The following is a 22,864-nucleotide window of genomic DNA, read 5'->3' on the forward strand; positions in this document are numbered from 1 at the left end:
TTTTTTTATTTATATTTTCAGTTCTTATGATGTTTTCTTTTCACACAATACCGAAATATATATCTCACATACGCTAACGCCACATATTAGATCCATATCAGCTAATAAATACTTTAACAAAACGGCGCCTATCCGTAAGCGGCGTAAATGACGTCATCCTTAGTAAACAACTCATTCATAAACAAGCTGACGTTATTTCATACATACAAGAATGATAAATGGGGCACTGATGTAAACACGATACGACGTAAGTTTTTATTGTTGAAAACTTGATAAAATAACGGTTTTTTTTCTTATTATTTCTATTGTTTGATAATTTCTATATCTTCGCAACAGTAAGATGCGAAAATCGAACAGCGTTATACGAAAATCGGCACCGGAAGTTATTTCCGCTTGTAAAATAAGTTTAGTGATTTTCCTTATTTTATCGTGTTAGAATCGAAATAACATCGGCCTGAGAGGTGTATATCGGCTATTTAACACCGGTTTTGTCGTTTTGATGCGACAAAATTAACAACTCAGGCCTACGGCCTTCGTGGTCAATTCCTACGCATCAAAACTCCAAACCGGTGTTAAATAGCCGATATACACCTCTCAGGCCGATGTTATTTCTTAATTGAACATCCCTGCGTTACTGCATAAACAAGGTGGTGTAGATTTCAAAAATAAGGTAAGCCCAAGATATCTCTGCTCATTCAAGATGGCCGCCATTTTCAAAAAGACCGCCATATAAATTTGACGTACATTAATGGCTGAGTTAAAATTTGTGTAAAGACCTGAAACGTACACCATAGCATGTAAAAAGTGTCTCGTCCTACGAAATTATGCTTTCATACCTCTTAACAATCCAAGATGGTGTCCAAAATGGCCGCCGATATAATGCCAAGCTGTAATATCATTTTGTCTCATTCATTTGTAGCACAACTTATGTAAATGTCGATACAAAAATAGTGTTTAAACATATCAGAATAAATATTAACATATGTAAATGATAATGAAAGTAAAGTTTTTTAAGATTATGTCTAAAAATACCGCTGCAAATATAAAGAAAAAAATCTTAATTTTTGTATATTTCTTTAATTTGGTTTATTTCTTTTACTTTGTTTGTTACTTTATTTTTATTTGACATTCAATAAACAAAAGGTCAAAATGTACGAAAAAAATAAAAATCTGTAGACTTTATATTTTGTCAAAGTGGGTGGGGTAAAGTTATCCGATGATTATAAAAATCAAAAACAACAAGCACAAAATTTGAACAGGTAAGTTGGTTCTATTTCTTCGGTTTATCTACAACTCTTATGCAAATATTCCCCATTAAAATTTATTCTTTATTAGACGAAGATATTTTTGTCTTCCTTTGGGTCAAGTGGGTGAGCTTAAATATCAATAAATGCATATATACTCATGTGAATACATGCAATTATTTAATTTGGTTGTGCGATAATACTTGTTTCAATATTTTTGATATTATTCATTTATTATTCATTGTAAAACTAGTGCCCTTAAATTATGCTTCTGCAGTCTAAAATGGCTTTCCATGGGATGTTACTTATGTTTGCACAGGCTTGAAACTGTCTTAACAATTTTCTCAGAAAACAACAGTGCCCAGAGCAGAAATTATATCATGTTACACTAACATGTGATACTCTATAAAGAAAATATGATATATTGGTATAAATGGTCAAAACCACTTAGTTTATATAGACTCATATAGGAATATAACTATATGAGTTCTGAGTGCCTAGATATTGGGCATGTTTTTTTTAAGCGAATCTTTACAAATCGTTCATAAATCATAACTGTATGTGGTGAAAATATTGGTACCCCATCTTACTTCTGTATAAAAGAACTATGGCAATTTTCCTGTCTTTGATCTTTGGTGAGTGATCTAGGGTTGAGTAATGGTTAAATGAAATTTGAATCATTTTTGATAGACAGTTTATATTTCAAATCATAAGCAACTATATGTGGGTTAACATACACTATTGATATACCGATTTCACTACATACAGATGATAATTATGATGTATCATCTGCTTTAATTTTAGGTTGTACCTTTTGAAAATACCATGTCTAGATATGATTTCATTAATCAAAAATCATACATCCAGTTTTCCTAGATGCAGAGACTTATTATCTACCAACCAATATGCAGCATTCTAAAACTTCTTTGGACATACGATCTTTCGTATCTTGTTTTCTGTAACTGTATTATAAAACTAATCCGTTTCAGCAATTCATATTTGTCTAAATTTGTCTTAAGGTATTTCTTACTTTACAAAAACTAAAAATATTCTTGACATTTAGTCATTTTTCTTACCTTTTTCGTTTTTGTACAAGAATGAGGACATGCAATGTTCAGAAAATCGTCTAAGTTTAAACTATATTGAGGTACATAAAATTCTCCGTGTATGTAGTCACTGTATGTTTCAGATATTGTTCATGAAATAGATATCAATTTTAGTGTACAGTTTTTGTTAAAATGCGCAGGAATATAATCACGAAGCATTATACCGATAACAGGGCAATATGTTCCTATAATGCAAGAAAATGTAATCTACTTCCAGTCTAACATGCTCATAAAAAAGAAAATTTATAAAAGTATGGACTATTGATATACATTGAGCGTAAAAGAAATTTTGCTGACATTCTGGTTTTACTGACGTCATATATGACGATTAAGCATTCGTTATTATGCTGTGCATATTTCGTGTAATATAATGCACTTGATCGCCCTATTTGTAAGATAGATAAATAGTATGAAGCGTGTTAGAACTTGCATTTTATGTAATAATCATCGTTTATTATCGCCTAAAATTAACGGGAGTTCACCGCCTGCCTTAAGCCAATCAAAGCGAATAATTTAATATCACATGATAACAAAATTGACGTCAAAAAACTTCAACAAGGGATACGTACATGCGCCCAACCGCCATGTTTGTCGGGTTGCCTATTCGTATCATTATCAATGTACAAATTCATTACCAGTCTGTAGGCTCTTGCAGGATAAACCAGCAAATTGCAATATATTTTGCTACATGTCATTTCTGATTGGAGAATGTCTAGTCTAGATAAGGGTAAATTTTGTTTTCATCCAAAACTGGCACTTAAAGAAAATAACATAATATTTTTTTTTCTTCTTCTGGGCGAGTTTATTACTATGAGATTTTTTATTGCATCATATCTATGATATATAGCATGTCAGTTATATAGTCCGTTTCAACAGATCGAGTATTTTTGTTGGCTTTATGTGTTGACGACATGCAATTAGGTATTAGACAAGAAATTATATAATTTCTATATTTATGGCTGAACGGCGATCCCTAGCATTTTGGAAATGCTAATACTTGAAAGTTTAAAGACTATAATCAAAAACAAGCATTATCTTATATTAAACCACCATTTCATTTAATTATATCAATGAAAAAAATGCAAAGTTTGTAAAGCCAACGTCAGTTTGTAAAGCCAACGTCAGTAGTTAAATTTATCTTTCTATTTTGTGGCGCGCTCTTTCAGTTTATCAGGGTAAATTCATTGATAAATGCATAACTTTATAAATTAAATTCGCATACAGTACAAATTAAATAACAGTACAGTTAACAAAGCATTAAACGATAATCGAGCTTTAAAAATATAAAAGTTCTCCTTTTTTCAGAAATTCAAACTATCATCATGTAATCGTATATTTCTGTACGAGTATATAAAAATTGAAAGGGAACGAGAAGTGCTATAGAAAGGGACCTTCTCGGTTGTCTGTAAAATGTTTACGGTATAAATGCACATTCTTTTGTTTTCGTTTAACAGTATACTATTCTTACCAATTATATTCTACCTGCTCTCCATTTGGAGCCTCAACTATACATTCTTCTAGGCGACCTTCACCTCTCTTTATCGTTCGGTCTACGGGTACTTTGGTAAAGCGTATATGGTAAGACTTTTCTCCCTGGCAAATAATGAGTAAAAAAATAGAATGGCATTGAAATTCATGAAATTAATTGTCATGAAAGCTTTAATTTCACAAATCGATCTAAGTAAAAACAAAGAATAAAATCTCTTTTTGATATATTTTCCAAATCTTACAGGTATTACTTGTACGTATCATTTTTCACAATCAAATGTTTAATTGACAGACCAAAACGAAGTTAGGCTAGATATATTACGTTGTCATTAAGATATTAAAAGAGGAGCTTTATATGCGAAGTAACCCATTTATGTAAATTTGAATGAAGACAAAAATAAAAGTAAAATAAATACATTTATAAAGCATAGACTAATATCTTAAGTAGCACAGTTCAAGTATTCATGGCTTAAGAAATGACATATAGAATGTAAACGGACTGCCCAGTAATACAAATGGCGGTGCTTCAAATATCTATAGAACCTGCCAAACGCAAGTAAGACGAACACATGTATGAACAATCTTCATTACATTAACATTGCATACAAATACGAAGTAATCGAATCGAAGTTGCTTTTTTTAACAAAAACATTAAAAGATTAAACCAGATATTCCTACGTCGCTTTGTGAACAATCTTCATTACATTTACATTACATACAAATACGAATTAATCGGATCAAAGTTGCTTTTTCTTAAACAAAAACATTAAAAGATTGAACAAGATATTCTTACATCGCTTTGAGAACAATCTTCTCCTTGGAAACGTTTAGGGCAGTAACATGTCGCTTCAGAACCCGTTTTTATGCACGTTCCACCATTTTGACAGCTATTTGCCTCACACTTCTGTCCGCGAATACATCTTAAAATGTATAAAATTTACATTTAAACACACAAAGATCGAGTATCTTGGGCAAGGTATCGTGGATTTACAACATTATTTAAAAATCTGGTCAAGGATTTCTGAATTTCTTTTTAATATACGAGTATATTGTATTTGGTATGTTTATAAATATTATTTGCTACCGTAAAGTTCGGATTTAATGAAAAGCAGCAATGTTTCTAGTTTTCTATTATCCTAGTCATTCCATAAACTATATCAACTTATTAAAATTGAAATAAGCCAAACTAACTTTTTCTCAAAGTCCTGGCGAATGCACATCTTATTTCCATTACATATGCATTCTGTAATTATAGTAAAGCACACTAAAGTACTAAATTTCCACAGATAAAACATTACATAAAGATAACTATGAAAATAATACAAATCAATTATGTTCAAAAAGACATAAATATATTTACAGAAGATATTCTTAGCAGTTTGTAAAAATAGAACAGGTAAGTAGTTAATTAAATAACAGCTAGATATTGCAACAAATTGTGTTACCTGTATTTGGTACGAATGAAATTTTTGCTTGAAATCCTTTTAGGGCAAATGAAACGTCTGTTTTGAATTCAAGGCGAAGAGAGTTACCGCGAGTGAGAAAAGTTCGCCCATGTAGACTTTCACCGCAGTATGGTCCACCAAGCAAAGCTGAGTCTGTAGAATTAATGATAGAATCGGGTCATCAAAATAATTCCGTCGAAGGTGGCTTATACGTAGGAAATAGATTCGTATTTTTAGTGAAATTAAAGTGATATTTAACTGTTTGTTTTGCAATACTGAAATAACGTTATTTTTTACGGTTTTTGCACGCGCTGTTTGGCGCTTGCATTGAGACATCTCATTAACAACACTTCAAACGTCTGTACAGCACTAATGACTGAATTAAGGATATTGGTGTTCGGATAGTTTCAGGGCTAAATTCAACAAAAAATTGTTTCTTATTTATCTATTTATCAGATTTTTCAAACATATCACATTGTCAAAGTGTGAGTTTGCAAATATGGAAGGGAGAAAATAAGAACGGCTAGTGTATCTGCTGTGAAATATATCACGCGTCCGACCTTTTTAGTTTATATAAAGGAAATATCCGATGGTGTTAGTATAAGTATCAATACAAACTATGCTTCTGTTCAATTAATTTTAAAGAGTATCAATTAGGCACTGCTAATTTTACATGTATTCTTGTCATGTTTTCTTTGATTTATAGTTATTAGCTTAATAATAAAACTTGAAACTACAATTTAAATACCATTTCTTTCTCCAGATAAAACTCTCAAGGAATCAAAGATACAGTTGTCCGATTCTTCAATGTCGAAGTAGTCGAATTCTACCTGTACCACGTGATATGGTAATTGATCATTACGTACAACAACTATACAATCTTTGTTGTTTTCGTATTCAGGTGCGGTGTAAACCAAAATGCCGCTGTATGTATCGATTCCTTTGTACATTCGACTACAGTCTGAAAGCGAAGCAATATAATGAAAATCTTATTAAAAAACATTGCATTTGATGTTTTGTTATACCGAAAAAGAATCTGTTAATTTGAATATGGTGCAAATTTCACTAATTACAAATGTTCATTTTTATTTTTTCTAAATTCTATAACAATAGTAAGCATTACCATTATTTCCACCAACTGGAGATGGGGTTGTTGATGGTACAGGTGCTGGAGTAAAGTTGTCCTCGACAAACATATAATCAATTGTAAAACGTTCACCTTCTTGTTGAAGAGGATTTCTATACTCAATAAACATTGAACTTGCATGATAAGGCAGATTTCCCGGAACAGTGTCACTACATATTGTACCGAGGGGTGTTCCTTCTGAAAAGTAATTAATATATTCTCAAAATATTGTTATTAATGAATATGAACAAGCAAATTGGTTGAATTTATATCCCACGTCGAAACATACAAATGACTTGGTTGAAACTATAACTTACTACAGACCATTAATAATTATGATACAAACCCATGGACATTCTTTTAAAGTATATTATGGCAGTAGTTCTTATAGCATTGAGATATTTTTGACATTGTATTATACCATTTGGTCGTTCATTTAGCGTATGCTAATATAGGAATTATAACCTTTGCATTTAAGTATAATGAAAACATATCCATGGCATTAATTCAAATTAGACAAGTAATTGATATAATTCAAACATTAACTCTGATTTATTTGATAACTTAGATTAAATTTACAGCTAGTTCTTGATGTTGTGTTGTCGATAATGATTTATATTTCTCATCTGTAGGTAGAATATGTTTTAACCTTTATTTCCTTTTATAACTGGGCAGGCGAATAACCGCACCTTGATGAGGGTGACCCTATGCTCTGCAAATGGCAAATATTAGTCGATTCTTCTAGCTCTACTTTTCTTCATTATTTTCTTTGCTACCACAACCATCTTTTTAATAAAACTATTTGATTGACTATGTATTTAGGATGATGTTATGATGCATTTCTGCCTGTTTTGCATATTCAGCAGAAATGAACTGTGTGTTACTTTTCAAAAAGTCAGTTTGACAAATATGAGTGGTTAACGCGTCGAACTAGTAATCTAATGACCGCTAGCCGAATGGGTTCAAACCCCGTCAGGGGCAAGTCGTTGTTTCCTTGAGCAAGAAACTTGACCATTATTGATCAAAACTGTTAGGTTCCAGGAACAGGTTCGAAAGTATGTCTATAAGTCTATAGCTTCATACACAATCGAACTAAATTAAATTCTGTGTAAACCAAATCCGTAAAAAATAAAAAAAATGATGGTCCTTATACTATTTTGCGTGTTGTAACAAGTCTACTTCAAACAGTAAACATGCAAAGGTTAAGGTGCCGCATTTATATGCGGTGCTTTTTAATGAACATACATAGATGCAAGTATAATCATAATCAGAATTAGTTGGATATGAATAAAAAAAATTAAACAGTAAAATAGCTAGTAATAGACAGTAAATAAACGTTAAATGTGGGTTTGTGCTTAATATAACCACAGTTAGTCGTTTAAATGCATTCAAATACTTACGTGTACTGTGACCTTCATAAATGATTATACTTTCCTCCTCACAACTAGCCGAGCCAAAGTCTAGCATTCTTAGTTCCAAAGTTATAACTTTGTCCCCGGGTGCCTGAAAAATCATGTGTAATACGCTTTAAACTATAATTATACTATTTTATACCTATTTCCATTCTAACATGAAAGGAAAATTGATAAACTCTGCGTACTTTACAATGATAAACGAAGTTACATGGACAAGTAATTCAAACGAAAACAATATATTGACTTAGCGATGACGTAATTTTCCAAAACTCATTTTGAAAAAAAAGTCTACTGAACATCAAATCAAAACTGTGGTAACAAGATTTTCTATGATTTGGTCCACTTTTTACCTAATGTTGAGCATTTTCAAGCCCTTGTTAGATTACACAGTAGAAACATTCCCACAAAGAATGATTGCCTCTAGAGTTTTACGTTATTGTCTAGTCTTCGATTGACATATGCTTATCTTGATATAAATTAATTGATAATATGCAATGAGCTCGATTAACATTACGTCAAACGATTGCATTCAATCAATTAATAGGCGTCCGTGGCGAAGTGGTTTAGGTCTTTTGATTTAAAACCACATGCCTCTAACCGCTTTGGGTTCGAATCCTGCCAGGGACTGAATTCTATGATTTGATCTAGAAGCTAGCTAATGGAACATAACATGTCTGAAATAATTCACTTGAGCACTTGAGCGTTTCTCCACCTTAAAAAGCTGGAATGTTGCCATGTTATTACCTGTATTCTGTAAAAACAATCCTCTCCTAAATCCTCTTTATTCATTATTCTTGAATCTTCACCACCCAATATACTGCCAATGCACTTAGAGTCATCCCCACCTCCTACAATAGGTTTTATCATTTTTTACAAAAGAGATTGATTATTTCATCCCTATTACCTTGCTCTGTTTATTTTAATTAATAGTATAGGGTCTATACCATAATATTGCCATAATGCCAAGCGGGTTTGTCTCCATTTTATATGTCAAGGTATTGTGACAACAATTTTAAAGTATTCAAAAAATATAAAATAGGATTTTTTGTTGGTGTTTTACTTTAAAGTAGAGCAGACATAAAAAGTAATGAGTCTGCTACATTCGACTTGAGTGTATATAAATTGTTCTCAGGTTTCATTGACTTATATAAATACAATGTAGTAATAAGTTGAGGTTATTATACATTGTTGAGTACAATATTGAATTCTGCTGGAAGAATAAACAGATCTAAAGCTTATATTGGATAAGACGCTTATAAAGTCCAATATATGTTTTTGATCTCTGTAAAAAATCCAATAGAATCAGTATTGTAATCAACAACATAAATGAGACTATAAATTGTGAATGAAAATGCACATTAAACAGAGAAAACACTGGAAATCAACATTATTTGTATTGCAACAGAATTTCCCAGTGTACAAAGTGGATTTAATATAGATTTTTTCTGACTCTGAACAATGCTTAATTGATGAGATTAACGCTGGAAGTCCATTGATATCATTTTATAAGTGGTAAACAATTACTTTTACTCGACTCGATGATGAATTTGAAACCCTTGTCTTCATATGACTCATCCGACTTGAACTGTAGTTGAATTTCGCTCCCAAATGTGATATATGTTAATGGGTCCCAACCACAGTATTTGCTTGTTGTCCCATCAACGCCCTTTTCTGTAATCTCAACATAGTCCCAGCTACCAAATATAATAATTACAATATTAATAAATGTGATTAAAAACAAGCACGGATAAAGCATAAAGTCTACCTCCATACGTCATTCAGAAAGCATTATATGCCTTGTAATTCTATTTTCAGCAATCCATATAAATAACTAAACGTTTTACCACTGCAGACGATTTCTGAAACATTAATTTAATGCGAAATTTTTCATGATTACCTCACATAAGCCAAATTTTAAATAATTATCTTTGGTAGTTTTTGAGAGATAAATATTACAAAGGATTAACAAGAAATTTTATGTACAAATTCATACACTTTTGAATTACATTCATTATTTTGCAAAAGATAAGTTTAGAATTATCTGTCAGTTTGACATGGCGACACATTTTTTATAATCAACAAGTTTAAAGCAAGTAGCTTTGATGGATTTTAAGAAACTATGACAAAAAGGTAAAAAAATAATTTAATTAATAACTTTAGTAAGTAATTAGTCCCACCCCTGATGATTTGATAACCCTTGGTATATGTTAAAAGTGAAATGTGCTTATATGAAATAATGTCGTTTGTTTTGTATATTTTTCAATTAGAAGTTTATTTCTATGAATTTGTAGTGAATTACCGGTATTGTGAAAACAAAGCTGGGTTTTACGTGACGATGCAGATTTTCATACATAAACATACGAAACACATTGGCTTTTACATGCAAACATTTTATTAAAGCGGTTCTCCCACGTGACTTTTATTTTGAGTATCAGATGCAGAATTTCATTGCATGACAAGTGTGTCACATTCAATATTCCATGAAAACCGTTGCATTTCCCTTTTTTTTTTATTTATTTAAATTTCTTTTTATAAAGGTTGGGAACAGTAGATCATAATATATATCAATATGGTTTGTGTTGTGTAGAAGATGTCAGGGATGTTTGAAGATTCCTGAGCATGACTTCAACGTGTCTGTGGTATGTTTAGTGTTGCATCGATTCAATTTCTTTGTTTTGTTTTTGTTATGTTTTTTGTGCATGGGTGATACAAATGGAATGCTTTTGAAAATGAGCTAAAAGTGGAAACATGTCCAAATCGAGTGATGCGTCCATTTGCGACACTGTCTCATTATGCCACTGATTTATAGGCCCGTGTATGGCTTTTTGTGGGATTTGAACCCACTCCTCTAAGAGGGCCTGTATAAGCGCCTGGTTGATGGTTGGCTTAACAGGGGGAGATGAAATCGCTTTCTGCCTTTGCCTTTGGTCTGCTTTTTGTGATAAGAAGGCTTGGTGACCTGAAGTTCCATCTCAAAAGTTCTATCCATTGTTTTCGCGTTCAGGGCACATGCAATTTTGCTTGGGAACCAATGCCGTTTTTCATGGAATGACACAATAGCACAATAGTGTCCCATTGAATGTCCCATGGTCGACGTCTGATGAGCACTAGGAGTCATAATGCTGTCTAAAAACTTCAGTAAGATAAATTTTGCATAACTGAAGTTCTGAGACAGCATATTGATTCCAATAGTGATTCTATTTTACTAGCTTCATATAGGTTATAATATGCATTTTAGAAAAATATTGGTTACTTACATACAGTTCTCGCTCTCTTCGACGCTGAAGTAGTCGGATTTTAAGATCATGAAATGATCTTCAGCTGTCTTTACCGTCCATGTACAGTCTTCATGTACTCTGAATAGAAAAAAGATCAGAATTTGGTCGAACATACATGTGGAAATCTGTTAACCAGGTCGTTTTTTAACTTCTTAAAAGTATTAAAGATGTAGTCTTAATTAAAGGCAGCATGCCCCCAGATTCATGCAAACTTTCATGATCTCTTTCTAAAATGTATTTAAATGTAAAATGTGTGTAGTGAATAAAGAAAGTAATAAACACATTAGAAATTCTATTAACAATCCACGTAAATGGCCTAAATAGGTAAAAGAATATGCAGAACGAGCCCTTACTGCGTTTATCATGTAATAGAAGTACGGTGATAAATACTGCAAAATCAGTTAATAATATTTACATAACATGTAAATTGTTACTTGAATATTTTTTTACCTTTCTTAGAACTGTTATATAAGTGATGGCTGAGAAAACAAAATCGATCTTTCTCACTTTGGAAAGTTACAAAGTTAATTTATATTGACATGATTGATTAATTGTCACATTACTGAATTAGATATGGACAAGACAAAAGAAAAAGCAGTGGGTATACACTGAAATCTAAGTTTTCTGAGATTGTTTACTTAACCATCTGTGAAATAACAAGACTGGTTGTTTTGGTGCGTAACATATTTACAGCGTATAACCAGACTATATATCGTGTAAAATAAGAGTAAGCTTCATTTATTGTGTGTGTTTTTTGTTTTTACTTGGTATACTTAAGTCACGTAGGAACAAATTTTCATGTACTGGTGCAGTTCTTATCTGTCTTATAACAATTACTTTGAATTTTAGCACGAAATACCTGTAGAATTCTGTATCGTTGAATAATTCCGTCCGGAGCTGAATTTCAGCTACGCCGCCCGTTAGTTCTAAATCAATTTCTTCACCACATGATGCTGTAAAACAATGCAATTTATGGAATATGCATAGATTAAGTAATTAGAGGCTTAATTCACAAGATAGTAGGAGTTACTTAGTAGGAGACTAGCCTGCGATATCCCGACTTTTATACTCATGGAGGAGAACTGTTACACGAAGGTTGAAGTTCTTATGATCACTTGTCAGAAGTTCTAATGATAACTGTCACGGAATTCCTGGAAAACGTTACGGATTTCGTCGGAAAACGTTATTGTACGTATACTGAAGAAACACGCGTAGAAATTGGTAATTTTTAACTTTAAATGTGGAGTTTGACGTGCTACATTTAACTTTGATGATAATAAGCTTGTCTTACATATTGTATTATTGTATTATGTGTAAGAAAAAACTTTTCATCGCCTCTTGTTTAAAATCTGGAAGTTTTGAGGAAAATTTCCAAATAACTTGCCGATTCGTTTAAATTGACTTTTTCATTTGTAATCTTCTTCTTTGCCATACTTCATTACCTAATTATAATGGAAAGTTGCAAAAGTAAAGCCCAGGCTAATAAATTTATACCCGATTTTTGGGTCGATTGTGTAACACACAGTTATGAAGTCTTCATAATAATGATGAAAAGAGATGATTCAAATTACATATTCTTTGCAAATATCTGTAAGACAGAGGTTTCTTTCGCAGATAAAAAAAATCATACAGGTTTGTCATTATTTCAATAATAAATTAAGGTATGTTGTTAATTGCACCATGTACAGTAAGGTCTTTCCTTATAATGACGTTCTGAAGTATGCAATCTTGTGTAATTACTGACTTATCAATTACTGATCCTTCATTATTCATGAGAGTCATCAAACTTTTTTAGTCCCCTACCGGTTTACCGGAGGGGACTTCAGGTTAACCCTCCGTCCGTCTGTCCGTCCGTCCGTCTGTCAGTCCGTCAGTCCGTCCGTCCACAAAACTGGATCCTGCGAAAACTTGAAAAGTACTGAAAATATTTTTATGAAACTTTGTATATGGATAGATGGCAGTCTTGAAATTATGCACGTCTTTTTCTTTTCTTCCTATGTTGAAAATTCTGGTTGCTATGGCAACAAATAGGCTGGAAATATGGCAAATTTTACACATAAACTGGATCCAGTGATAAAGCAAAAAGTACTGGAAATATTTTTATGAAACTTGACATATGGGTAGATGGCAGTCTTGAGATTATGCACGTCTTTTTCTTTTCTTCCTATGTTGAAAATTCTGGTTGCTATGGCAACACATAGACTGAAAATAAAGGCAAATTTTACACATAAACTGAATCCAGTGATAACTCAAAATGTACTGGAAATATTTTTATGTAACTTGACATATGGGTAGATGGTAGTCTTGAGATTATGCATGTCTTATCTGTTCTTTCTATTTTGAAAAAATATCAGTTGCCTTGGCAACAAATAGGCTTAAAACATGGCAAATATAACAATATTTGTGATTAGTCAAAAAGAGCTGAAATTTTTTTATGAAATTGCATCTTTAATTCAAGAGTTATCTCCTGTATAAGAATTTTGCTTTCAAAATGTTATATTTTGGTAACAGGGATGTTTCAAATACTAACTTTAGAGTGTCCTTCAGTCCGTCTGTCTGTCTGTTCATAAAAACTGTTTCCTGTGATCACTTTTAAAGAACTTTTCCAACAAATTTACTTAAAATAGAGAAAAATTGAAACATTAGTGAATGGCCCTTCAGAATGTTGATGGGGTTCTAACTGGTAGGGGACTTATGGATTGCTTGCAATACTATGATAATTGCTTGTATTACTTGTTGTACATCTGTGTTTTAAATTCTAATGCTGAACTGATATAATTGTGGACCTTTACTCATTCAAAATCATGACAAGGTATTTAAAAACTTTCATAATTTATTAAAATTTTAATTACCATAATAGATTTATTCAGTGTAGGATTATGGATAATACAAAAAGAAATATTGTAAACATGTTACTCTAAAAAAATAAATGTTTGCTTATAGTGTGCATGTATTCGGAAGTTACGATTTTCATCATTTTTCCAGAATCAATAACAGATTATGCCCGGTTTTTAGTTTCTTGAATTTGAATTTATTATGCTCTTCAATTCTTTTAGTACACCTTGCACATATAAATGCACCTTGCCAGTATGAAGCTTGCTAAAGTACGTAAGTGAAGCTTTCTATGTAAATGAATCATTTCTGTATACACAAATGAAACTTCAACATACAGAATACCAATTGAGGTAAAGTACTAGTAGTCCACTAAGAATCTTTAACTAAGATTCATTTTTTATCCATCTAAAGAGACAATGAGATACAAATAAAAGCAATGATAATTATTTCCTGACAGCAGATTACACTATGGTTCTCCTTGAAGTTAGAAGTGAGATTTCATTGTCCCAGCCTTTTTGAAAAAGGATGATATATAAATAGACTCCGTATGTCCGTCCGCCTTTCTGCCTGTCTGTCCGTCCATCATAGATCAAGGAATTTTGAAAAAATTGGCACAAATGTTCACAATAACAAGACGATGTGTCATGCGCAACAACCAGTCGCTTGCCTCCCAAAGTCAATGTCACAGTCTGACTGGCACAAAGGTTTACAATAAGAATGTGATGTGTTATATGCAACACCAATACACCTACCTTCAAGATCAAGGTCACACTTTGTGATAAAATGTCAACATCGTCTATTCTATATTATTTTTAAAATGTCCGGTCCATAACTTTACCATCTATTAAGGGATTTTTAAATTACTTGGCACATATATTGACAATAATAAGATGACGTGTCATGCACAATACCAGGACCCTTATCTCAAGGTCAATGCCACACTTAGAGGTCAAAGTTTAACATATGGCAGTCCATAATTTCTATTGTTCAAGGGATTTAGATATTACTTGCACAAATTTTCACTATAATGAGGTCATGTGTGATAAGCAGCCAGACAGCCAGACTCCTACCTTCAATGTCATGGTCACACTTGAGTGTTAAAGCTTAACAGAGTCTGTTCTAGGGTATATTTTCTTTCTTTTTTCATCAATCAAGGGATTTTGAAATAACTTGGCACAATTGTTAACAATAATAAGACGAAATATCATGCGCAACACCTAGACCCCTACCTGAAAGGTCAAGGTCAAACTTGAAAGTCAAAGCCTTAAATGGTTTGTTATGATGCCAAGTCGGGCCCATGCAAAAAAAATTTCATTGGTGAATAACCCAAATACCTTGATTGATGGCTGGACATGAAATAGACCATATCCTGTATTGATTCTGTATTTTTTACATTTACTGGCTTTGAAAAAGTGAAAACAAGTATACAAAGGTATTTCTGTTGACACAAACACGGGAGTTATTTAATTTTATATCTTTAATGAACTTATTGTTACTTGCATGTGCAGATCTAGCATTGGTCAAAATTTGGCACTGAGTCCAGATCCATACTTCAATTTTTTGAAATAGCACAATTTTGTGCTTCATGTTAAACTTCCCATAGGCGGGGACGTTATTCACTCTGTTACAAATTCTTTTTATTTCATTACATCAGCTTTTAAGGAAAACAATATTTGTCCTATCATTTGATTATAAATAATTGACAATACCCTTGTATGGTTTTCAGTAGCATTTGTAAAGTTTAAGTATGAATATCAGAGTATATATTACTTTTTATTTCTTGTTGCAAGAAATTGCATTTTACAAAATGGCATAAACTTTAATAATTCATGCAAAGATACCTAAATATGATAAAAAATATAGTAGAAATATGTCTTAGATTTTACTGGTAAATTGTTAAGTATATGGATCACATTGTCTTTTATTATGCTTAATGTACATGTATATTCAGTGCCATATAAACAATTAATTAATTGCAAAACTTTATTTTCCGACTTCAGCTTTAGTTATAGGAAATAAGACGAATTGAACTGCAATCCCTTCAGAAGTTGACAAAGCGCAAATTCCCAGAATATCAACAATTTTAGTCATGATATTTCAACTTTAAATTATAAACTATACATAGGCGTGTATAGTTTTGTTTTCCATAATTTCCTAATAGTGTTAATTTCGGATTATAAAATGCAATGGACAACTTATCAGTCTTTGAAATGATGACTGTTTTACAGTTTTGCTTGTTAATAAACTATTTAACTTAAATATATACTTTTCGTTTGCCAAAGAAATTTAGAATATATATTTATATGTTTGCTTTGTTTGTAAGATCCAAATATATTTCACAGAGTGGACATCAGATTCAATATTTTTTTGGATGGCAATACATATGCAATTTATAACTTTGCCACAAAGGTGGTAAAATGAGGTTGCTTTTTTACTATGTGACAGAAAGTATTTTTTATGTTTTATATCATAATATATGATGTTCAAATGAAGACATATCCATATTGTAAGTCACAAAAAGCATTATTTATAAAGATATTACCGAATTAGCACTTCATACAGGAAGATAATTAGAAATTTATTTTCATTAAAGTCTAAGTCAAATATTTCAAAAAGAAATGAATGCATAGATTTTATTGATTACAAATAATAAGATTGAACATTTGCAGTATCTATTTAACATATTCTTTGACGTTTGAAAATTGTTTTAAAAGAATTATTGTATATAAAATTTCACTTAATTGTTGTTACATACTTAATAACAACATACATGATCTTTAACTGACAAATAATAATTAAAATACGTGTATTTCCCATGATATTTCTGTTTGTTAATAATATGGGCTCTTCACCGGTATTTAATTATAGTCTGGCTACTAAAACAATATACTTAATTTCATTGTGAAATAATCTAAAAGTAATGTCATTTTTTATTTAAATGCATGAAATAAGATATGGCTTTTAACACTTTTTTCTGTCTGTAGATAAATGACTTCTGCAGGACAACTTTTGAAGAAAACGAAGTGTGTTTATATTTGCCATGATAGTATCAAATATAATAAACAGGATCAACAAGGAAAGGCGGCGTTCAGTGAACGGAACCCCCATACGACCCAGTGGCAAGAAGCCCAGGCGGAACCCCCAAAAAACAGGACAGGGCACATGACAGAGCACGGACAGGTTAATCACTAAAACCAAAACAGATTTAGTTCAAATTCGGTTGCAATATATTATTTTTGATGCAGTTATCCCCCTTTTTAGCTTAACTTTTTCGTTAAAAAGAGGTATTGTTACAGTCATGTTAGCGTTGCCACAACAACCCTTGGGAAAAGACGTGCAAGTAGACCAGACTAACCTTGACCTTCATTCATAAATGACCTTTATCTTCAAGGTCAAACGTCTAATTTTGCTTCTTCGATTTTTTGTATTTTTTGGTGTGTTTTTTTGCTATGACTGGCTCAAACATTTTTTTTATTTTGAATGCATTGTCTTCAAATTTGAAAAAAAATATGTTTTATGGTAGAACTTCAAGTAATCCCGACAGACCTTGAACTTCACTCATAAATGATCTTGCCATGGAAGGACAAATTATTAAAAATTTCATTTTTTTGCTGTAACAGGCTATATGTATATCATACGGAAATTTACATTGGCTATTTAATGACCTTGACCTTGAAAGTTAAATTATTGAATATTCACTGATCTTTGCTATAGTAAACTGTATAGTCCTTAAATTGACTTTTACTGTCAAGGTCAAATTAATGAAATTTTCTTGTTTTTTTTTCAACTGGCTATAACTTTCTAATTTGTAAAGGGATAAATTTCTTATTTAGACACACCTTTCAATTCAGGACATTCATGTTTATCAACCTCAAATTGACCTTGATTCATGTATGACCTTGACCTTGAAGTCCAAATTATTTTGTTAACACTGATATTGGCTATAAATGAATGTTACTTGCAATTGATCAATGTATTATTTTCATACTTGCACTAAATAACCTTTTGGACAAGACTATCTAAAAAATTGAACTGGCCTTGGGCTCTAAATGACCTTGACCGCCAAGTGCAAAGAATTGAATTGTGGCTAAGTTGTCCTAACTTTGTTATTTATGTATGAATGTGGACAAAACACCACTTGTGACCAAAAAAATATTAAAGAATATTTCAGATATGTCATTGACCATTAAATGACATTGACTGACAATTGATTGAGCTTTAATTATATTTTCTTAACTTTGGTGTTTATTTATGGAAAGAATTCATACTTGGACAAAACAGCAAGTGTGGCCTAGAGAGGCAAATTAATTTTTAAAAAAAGAAAAACCTATTTTTTTTATCTATAATTTTCTTTTTAAAAGACTGTTAAAACTGTTTATTTGTTGGCTTTCAGAAAATAGTAAAATAGTCGAAAGTTACCCTTCCACGTCGGTTACTGTTTTTTAAGCAATTTTTCAAGTTGTTTCTGCATGATGATATTTGTATGATTTAAATGACAGTGTTTTTTTTGGGGGGGATGGGGGGGGGGGGCTTGTAAAAAACCAAGCCATCATTTAAAATTCTTATAAATTATTTATTGTTTTGAATTATTCAAAATGCATAAATGTTCACTTTCAGATTTTTAAAATCCCTTTTAACTTTTTACCATATTATTTTTTGTTTTGCAATTTTGACCTTTCTTCTTAATTAACAATTTTAATAAATCATTTACACTGATCATACCTGACTTATTGTTTTATAAGAATTTCATAAATCACTCTGGAAGAAATTGTGACATTGTTTTGTCATGAATTCACCATCACTGATACTTTATCCTGATGAAACACTGATTATATGCATATTACTTGAAAAAATATCTGACCATGTTTTTGAAAACTATCCAGGCTATATGTACATGGGAAAATAATAACTTGAATATCAGTTTGGTAATAATTATATTATAATCCCCTAAAATGAGCATGCTTTTCACATGCCATCCCTAGATTGAGCATGCTTTCCATATGCCTTATAAGTAGATAAAAAGAATAATGCAAAGTTATTGTTTAGTAGAGGATAATGTTAACTACTTCCAGCTTCTGCTTCAGTCAGTAGTGTACTCTTAAAATTTATAAACTTTTTAAAGTCTAATTACATGTCCTTAGTTTCTACATGGTTTCACTTGAATTGCCGGTGTGAAGGTGGTGGTGTGAAGGTGGTGGTGGTGGTGTGAAGGTGGTGGTGTAGGTGGTGGCTGCGGTGGTGGCGGCGGCGGCGTCGGTGGCGGTGGTGGTGGCGGCGACTGTGGTGGTGGTGGTGGCGGTGGTGGTGGAGGAACAAGAGATAAATAGAAGACAGATCCTGTTCCTGTGATAAAATATACGCAGAAAAACATATTCTTTTTTTACACACTCATATCAAAATCTGATTGGCTGCTATTTTTGGCATGACGTTATTTATCTATTTATGTTATTAATAGTCACGTGACCAAAATCATTGGTCAAATAATTCTTCTGTCTGATTGGTTACATTCAGTCCGTAAGAAAAGAGAAACTGCTGTTAGATTGGACAATGTCATTTCTAAATTTAGATCAGCGCATGCGTATAATGTATCACAGTGGTGACTTCAGTCATTTGGTGATTGAATGTCAAAGAGTAAACATCATTACGCATTAAGTTGAGTTTATTTTTCAAGTACATTATTTTCAATGAAGAATGTTTAATAGAAATAGAGCGTTTATGCATTAGTTTTAGTCCGTATTCATAAAGAGCGCCTTAAAACATTTCGTACAATACCAAACATGACCGGGTTATATTGACTAATGAAGGCGTACGTAAATCCACATTTTACGCTTGAGTGATTAAACTTCATTTTTCGGGCCCTATCCGAGTCAGCGATACAAAAGTATACATTTTCTGAATCTAGTGAGTAATACCTTTCGTTCGATACAGGTATTGATAAGATCGGTCTGTTGGTTGGGGAGAATAAAATGAATTTCACGCACGAGTGACTTAACATCCGGTCTGATCGCGTGACTAAGATATACTCGCCAATACTTTCAATTAGATACCAAACACGACTATATTTCGTTCATAAACGAAAATGCTATGCGCGTTTTTCTGCATGAGTGATTTTGTCTGCCAAATTCAAACTCTCCTATCTCAGAAACGGTAAGAGATAGATCCATATAATAATACATTTCCTGAATCTACTCTGAGAGATCTTTCAAAAGGTAAATACATCTAAGGGTTTTATGGAATTTCATTAAACATGTCGTAACTTGTTATAAATAGTTAGTAAAGACTGGGGTAAGCTTATTTTAGTTATTTTAATGATTTTTACGCATGAGTGATTTCACTCTCGGTTTGACAGTACGAGCTTGTAGCATTTGTCAAGACCTTTCGTTTGATATGCAACATGCCTATGTTATGTCAAGTTACGAAAAAGTTATACGTATTTATACGCATGAGTGATTTTATCTGCCATATTTAAACTCTCCTATCTCAGAAACGGTAAGAGATAGATCCATATAATAATAAATTTTCTGTATCTACTCGCAGAGATCTTTCCATTAGTACATAAATCTTAGGGTTTTATGGACTTTAAAAAAATTGTTTAAAAACCGCTTAAGGGCCATAACTCAAGAACGGCTAAAAATCAAATCGAGAACCTGGGGTTTATTTCGAAGCATTCTGGCAGGTCTATCATTTGATGGAAAAAAAATCAAAATGTATATCGTAAAATGTTGCACAAAAGACGAAAAAACGCATGTTTATGTTAAAATTTTATGCATGTTTTGCTGAGAAAAAAAATCTTATAACTTTCCACCCATGAAAAATGTAATTTTTAACTGTTGTACTGGCTTTTTAACTTTCAATTTGTTTAATGAACGCAATTTGATTACTTTGTCGGACACGCACCAGGTAAACCATTTACGCCTCAATGCCATTTAATGACTTTTTCTAACATTGATGGATGGCCGTATAACGCTTGAACGCAATTTAATTGCTTTTCAAACAAAAATAATTGACCGTCAATTCTATTAATCTTTTGTGATAAGCGGACCGAACTTTGATTAATGAAAAGCTATATTTAGTAACGAAGGATAAAGGGTTTTTGTTCAACATAGTTCCGCTAGGTATTGTGAATCAAGACTGAGCGGCGACTGTACTTAATGCCTTTTTCTTTCATTGACACCTGCGTGAAGCTGGTGAAATAGCTCCTAGTGAATGTGAAATACCGCGACTAAAAATAAATCAGCACATGCGCAGTCTACAAGAACGCTACGCCATGACAGTCATTTCCTTACTAGATGTTGGAGAGTAAACAAGTAATATTTTACAAATATTAAATATTATTTATTTTGAACATATTAAAAAACTATTTGTTTTTATTTAAATTTATAAATTAAAATAATAAGCACGTATCTATTTACAAACATTTCTTTTATCTGTAATGATGGTAATTATCTCTCCGTCTAGGGCCGAGGACCTGACCTACAATGTCCACGATTCAAGCCCTAGTTCGGGTATACGAGTCAGCTCCGTATACTTCCGGTAGATTAAAAATAGATTTCTAAAAATAGACGGATGATCATATTCTAAAAATAGAACGATGATGTCATTCTTAAAACTAGAATCCAAAATGGCCGCCGCGCATGCGCAGTCGTGGGGCTAAAGAGGGGCCTATACTACTATTTCGGTTTAAATATGATATGAAATAAACAGTTTTCAAACAAAAAAGGAGCAAACGCTCAAATCTGGCAGAAAATTTGACCTTTCAAATGATCAAGAGCGATATAATGACATATACATTGGTCAATACAATCAAAAATGCAGTGCTTTCAATGTTTTGATTTTAAATGTCACAGAGTTCTTGTGATAACTCTGAAGATGCCCTTAGAGTTCTTATGATAACATTCGCTACCGCTAATTTGACTAATTGACTCCTAAAATACGCTGAAATGTGTCGTAACTTAGCACAAGAAACACAATGGCGATAATAAAAGTTGTCATAAGAATTCCAGGACATCTTCAGAGTTACCAAAAGAACTCCGTGACAAATAGGGTATAAATTTGTTAGCTGGGGCATTATGTTTGCAACTTTCCATTACTAGTATATTAGCAAAATAGGTAAATAAGTATGGCAACGAAAAAAGTCACAAATGGACAGGTCACGAGTGTATCCTCGGTATATAAAAAGTTTTCCGACGAATCCGTAACGTTTTCAAGGAACTCCGTAACAGTTTTCATGAGAAATCCGGACAAGTAATATATCGTAAGAACTTCATCCTGCGTGTAACAGTTCCTCCCCCGTGATACTGTCGATCGCTTACTTTACTCTGCTAAGTACATGTATAAGTATTGTTACATTTTAGTTCGTGTTTTTATTAATCAAAGACCATTACCGATACACAAATTCAGAAGGTGAAAAGGTATTAAAATCCTGTCAAAGTGCATCTTATCAAGTTATTATGAACTTAAAATCAAACTTACCGTCCCTCTTAGAACGTAAACTCTGTATAGCCTTTTCAAGAACATCTGGAAATATAACGTGAGAAAAGCTAAACTTCACCAAAATGGCGAAAATCAAACAGTTTAATCCATGCATCGTGTTTCTATAAAACGCATTTATAAAAACGGACGCTGGTTTCACACTGGCTAGCAAATCCAAATGTTCACTTGTTTCTCGTACATACAATGTATATATATCTCAAATTACTTGAATACCTGGAAATCAAATTACTCCAATACTTGGAAAACAGGATGTGATTTTATTAGGTCGAGTGTTTCAAGAGCTCACTAAGACAGCTGAAAGCCTGTGGTATTAATAAACAATTCATGTCTCTCTATAAAGTACTAGATTCTATGAATTAAAGATTCTTGGAAAAGTTAAAAGTGTTGGAAGGGTTTAGATTATGTAAAATATAGTTCATTTTTTTATTCTAGAT

General features: G+C 32.2%; 1 protein-coding gene across 1 annotated transcript; it reads right to left on the reverse strand.

The window, feature by feature from the left end:
• Positions 1-4,645: 4,645 nt before the first annotated feature.
• Positions 4,646-22,615, reverse strand: LOC132744263 (tolloid-like protein 1; the record flags this gene model as incomplete). The annotated part of the gene is given in 11 exon segments (XM_060732919.1): positions 4,646-4,758; positions 5,030-5,081; positions 5,284-5,436; positions 6,032-6,244; positions 6,407-6,607; positions 7,810-7,912; positions 8,569-8,672; positions 9,349-9,518; positions 11,082-11,180; positions 11,962-12,055; positions 22,410-22,615. Coding segments are annotated over 11 exon segments (1,417 nt in total), but the record flags the coding sequence as incomplete, so codon positions are not given.
• Positions 22,616-22,864: the final 249 nt, after the last annotated feature.

This window comes from Ruditapes philippinarum, unplaced genomic scaffold (genome assembly GCF_026571515.1).
Source record: "Ruditapes philippinarum isolate M1 unplaced genomic scaffold, ASM2657151v2 ctg9457_1_1_1_1, whole genome shotgun sequence".
NCBI classification, from domain to species: domain Eukaryota; kingdom Metazoa; phylum Mollusca; class Bivalvia; order Venerida; family Veneridae; genus Ruditapes; species Ruditapes philippinarum.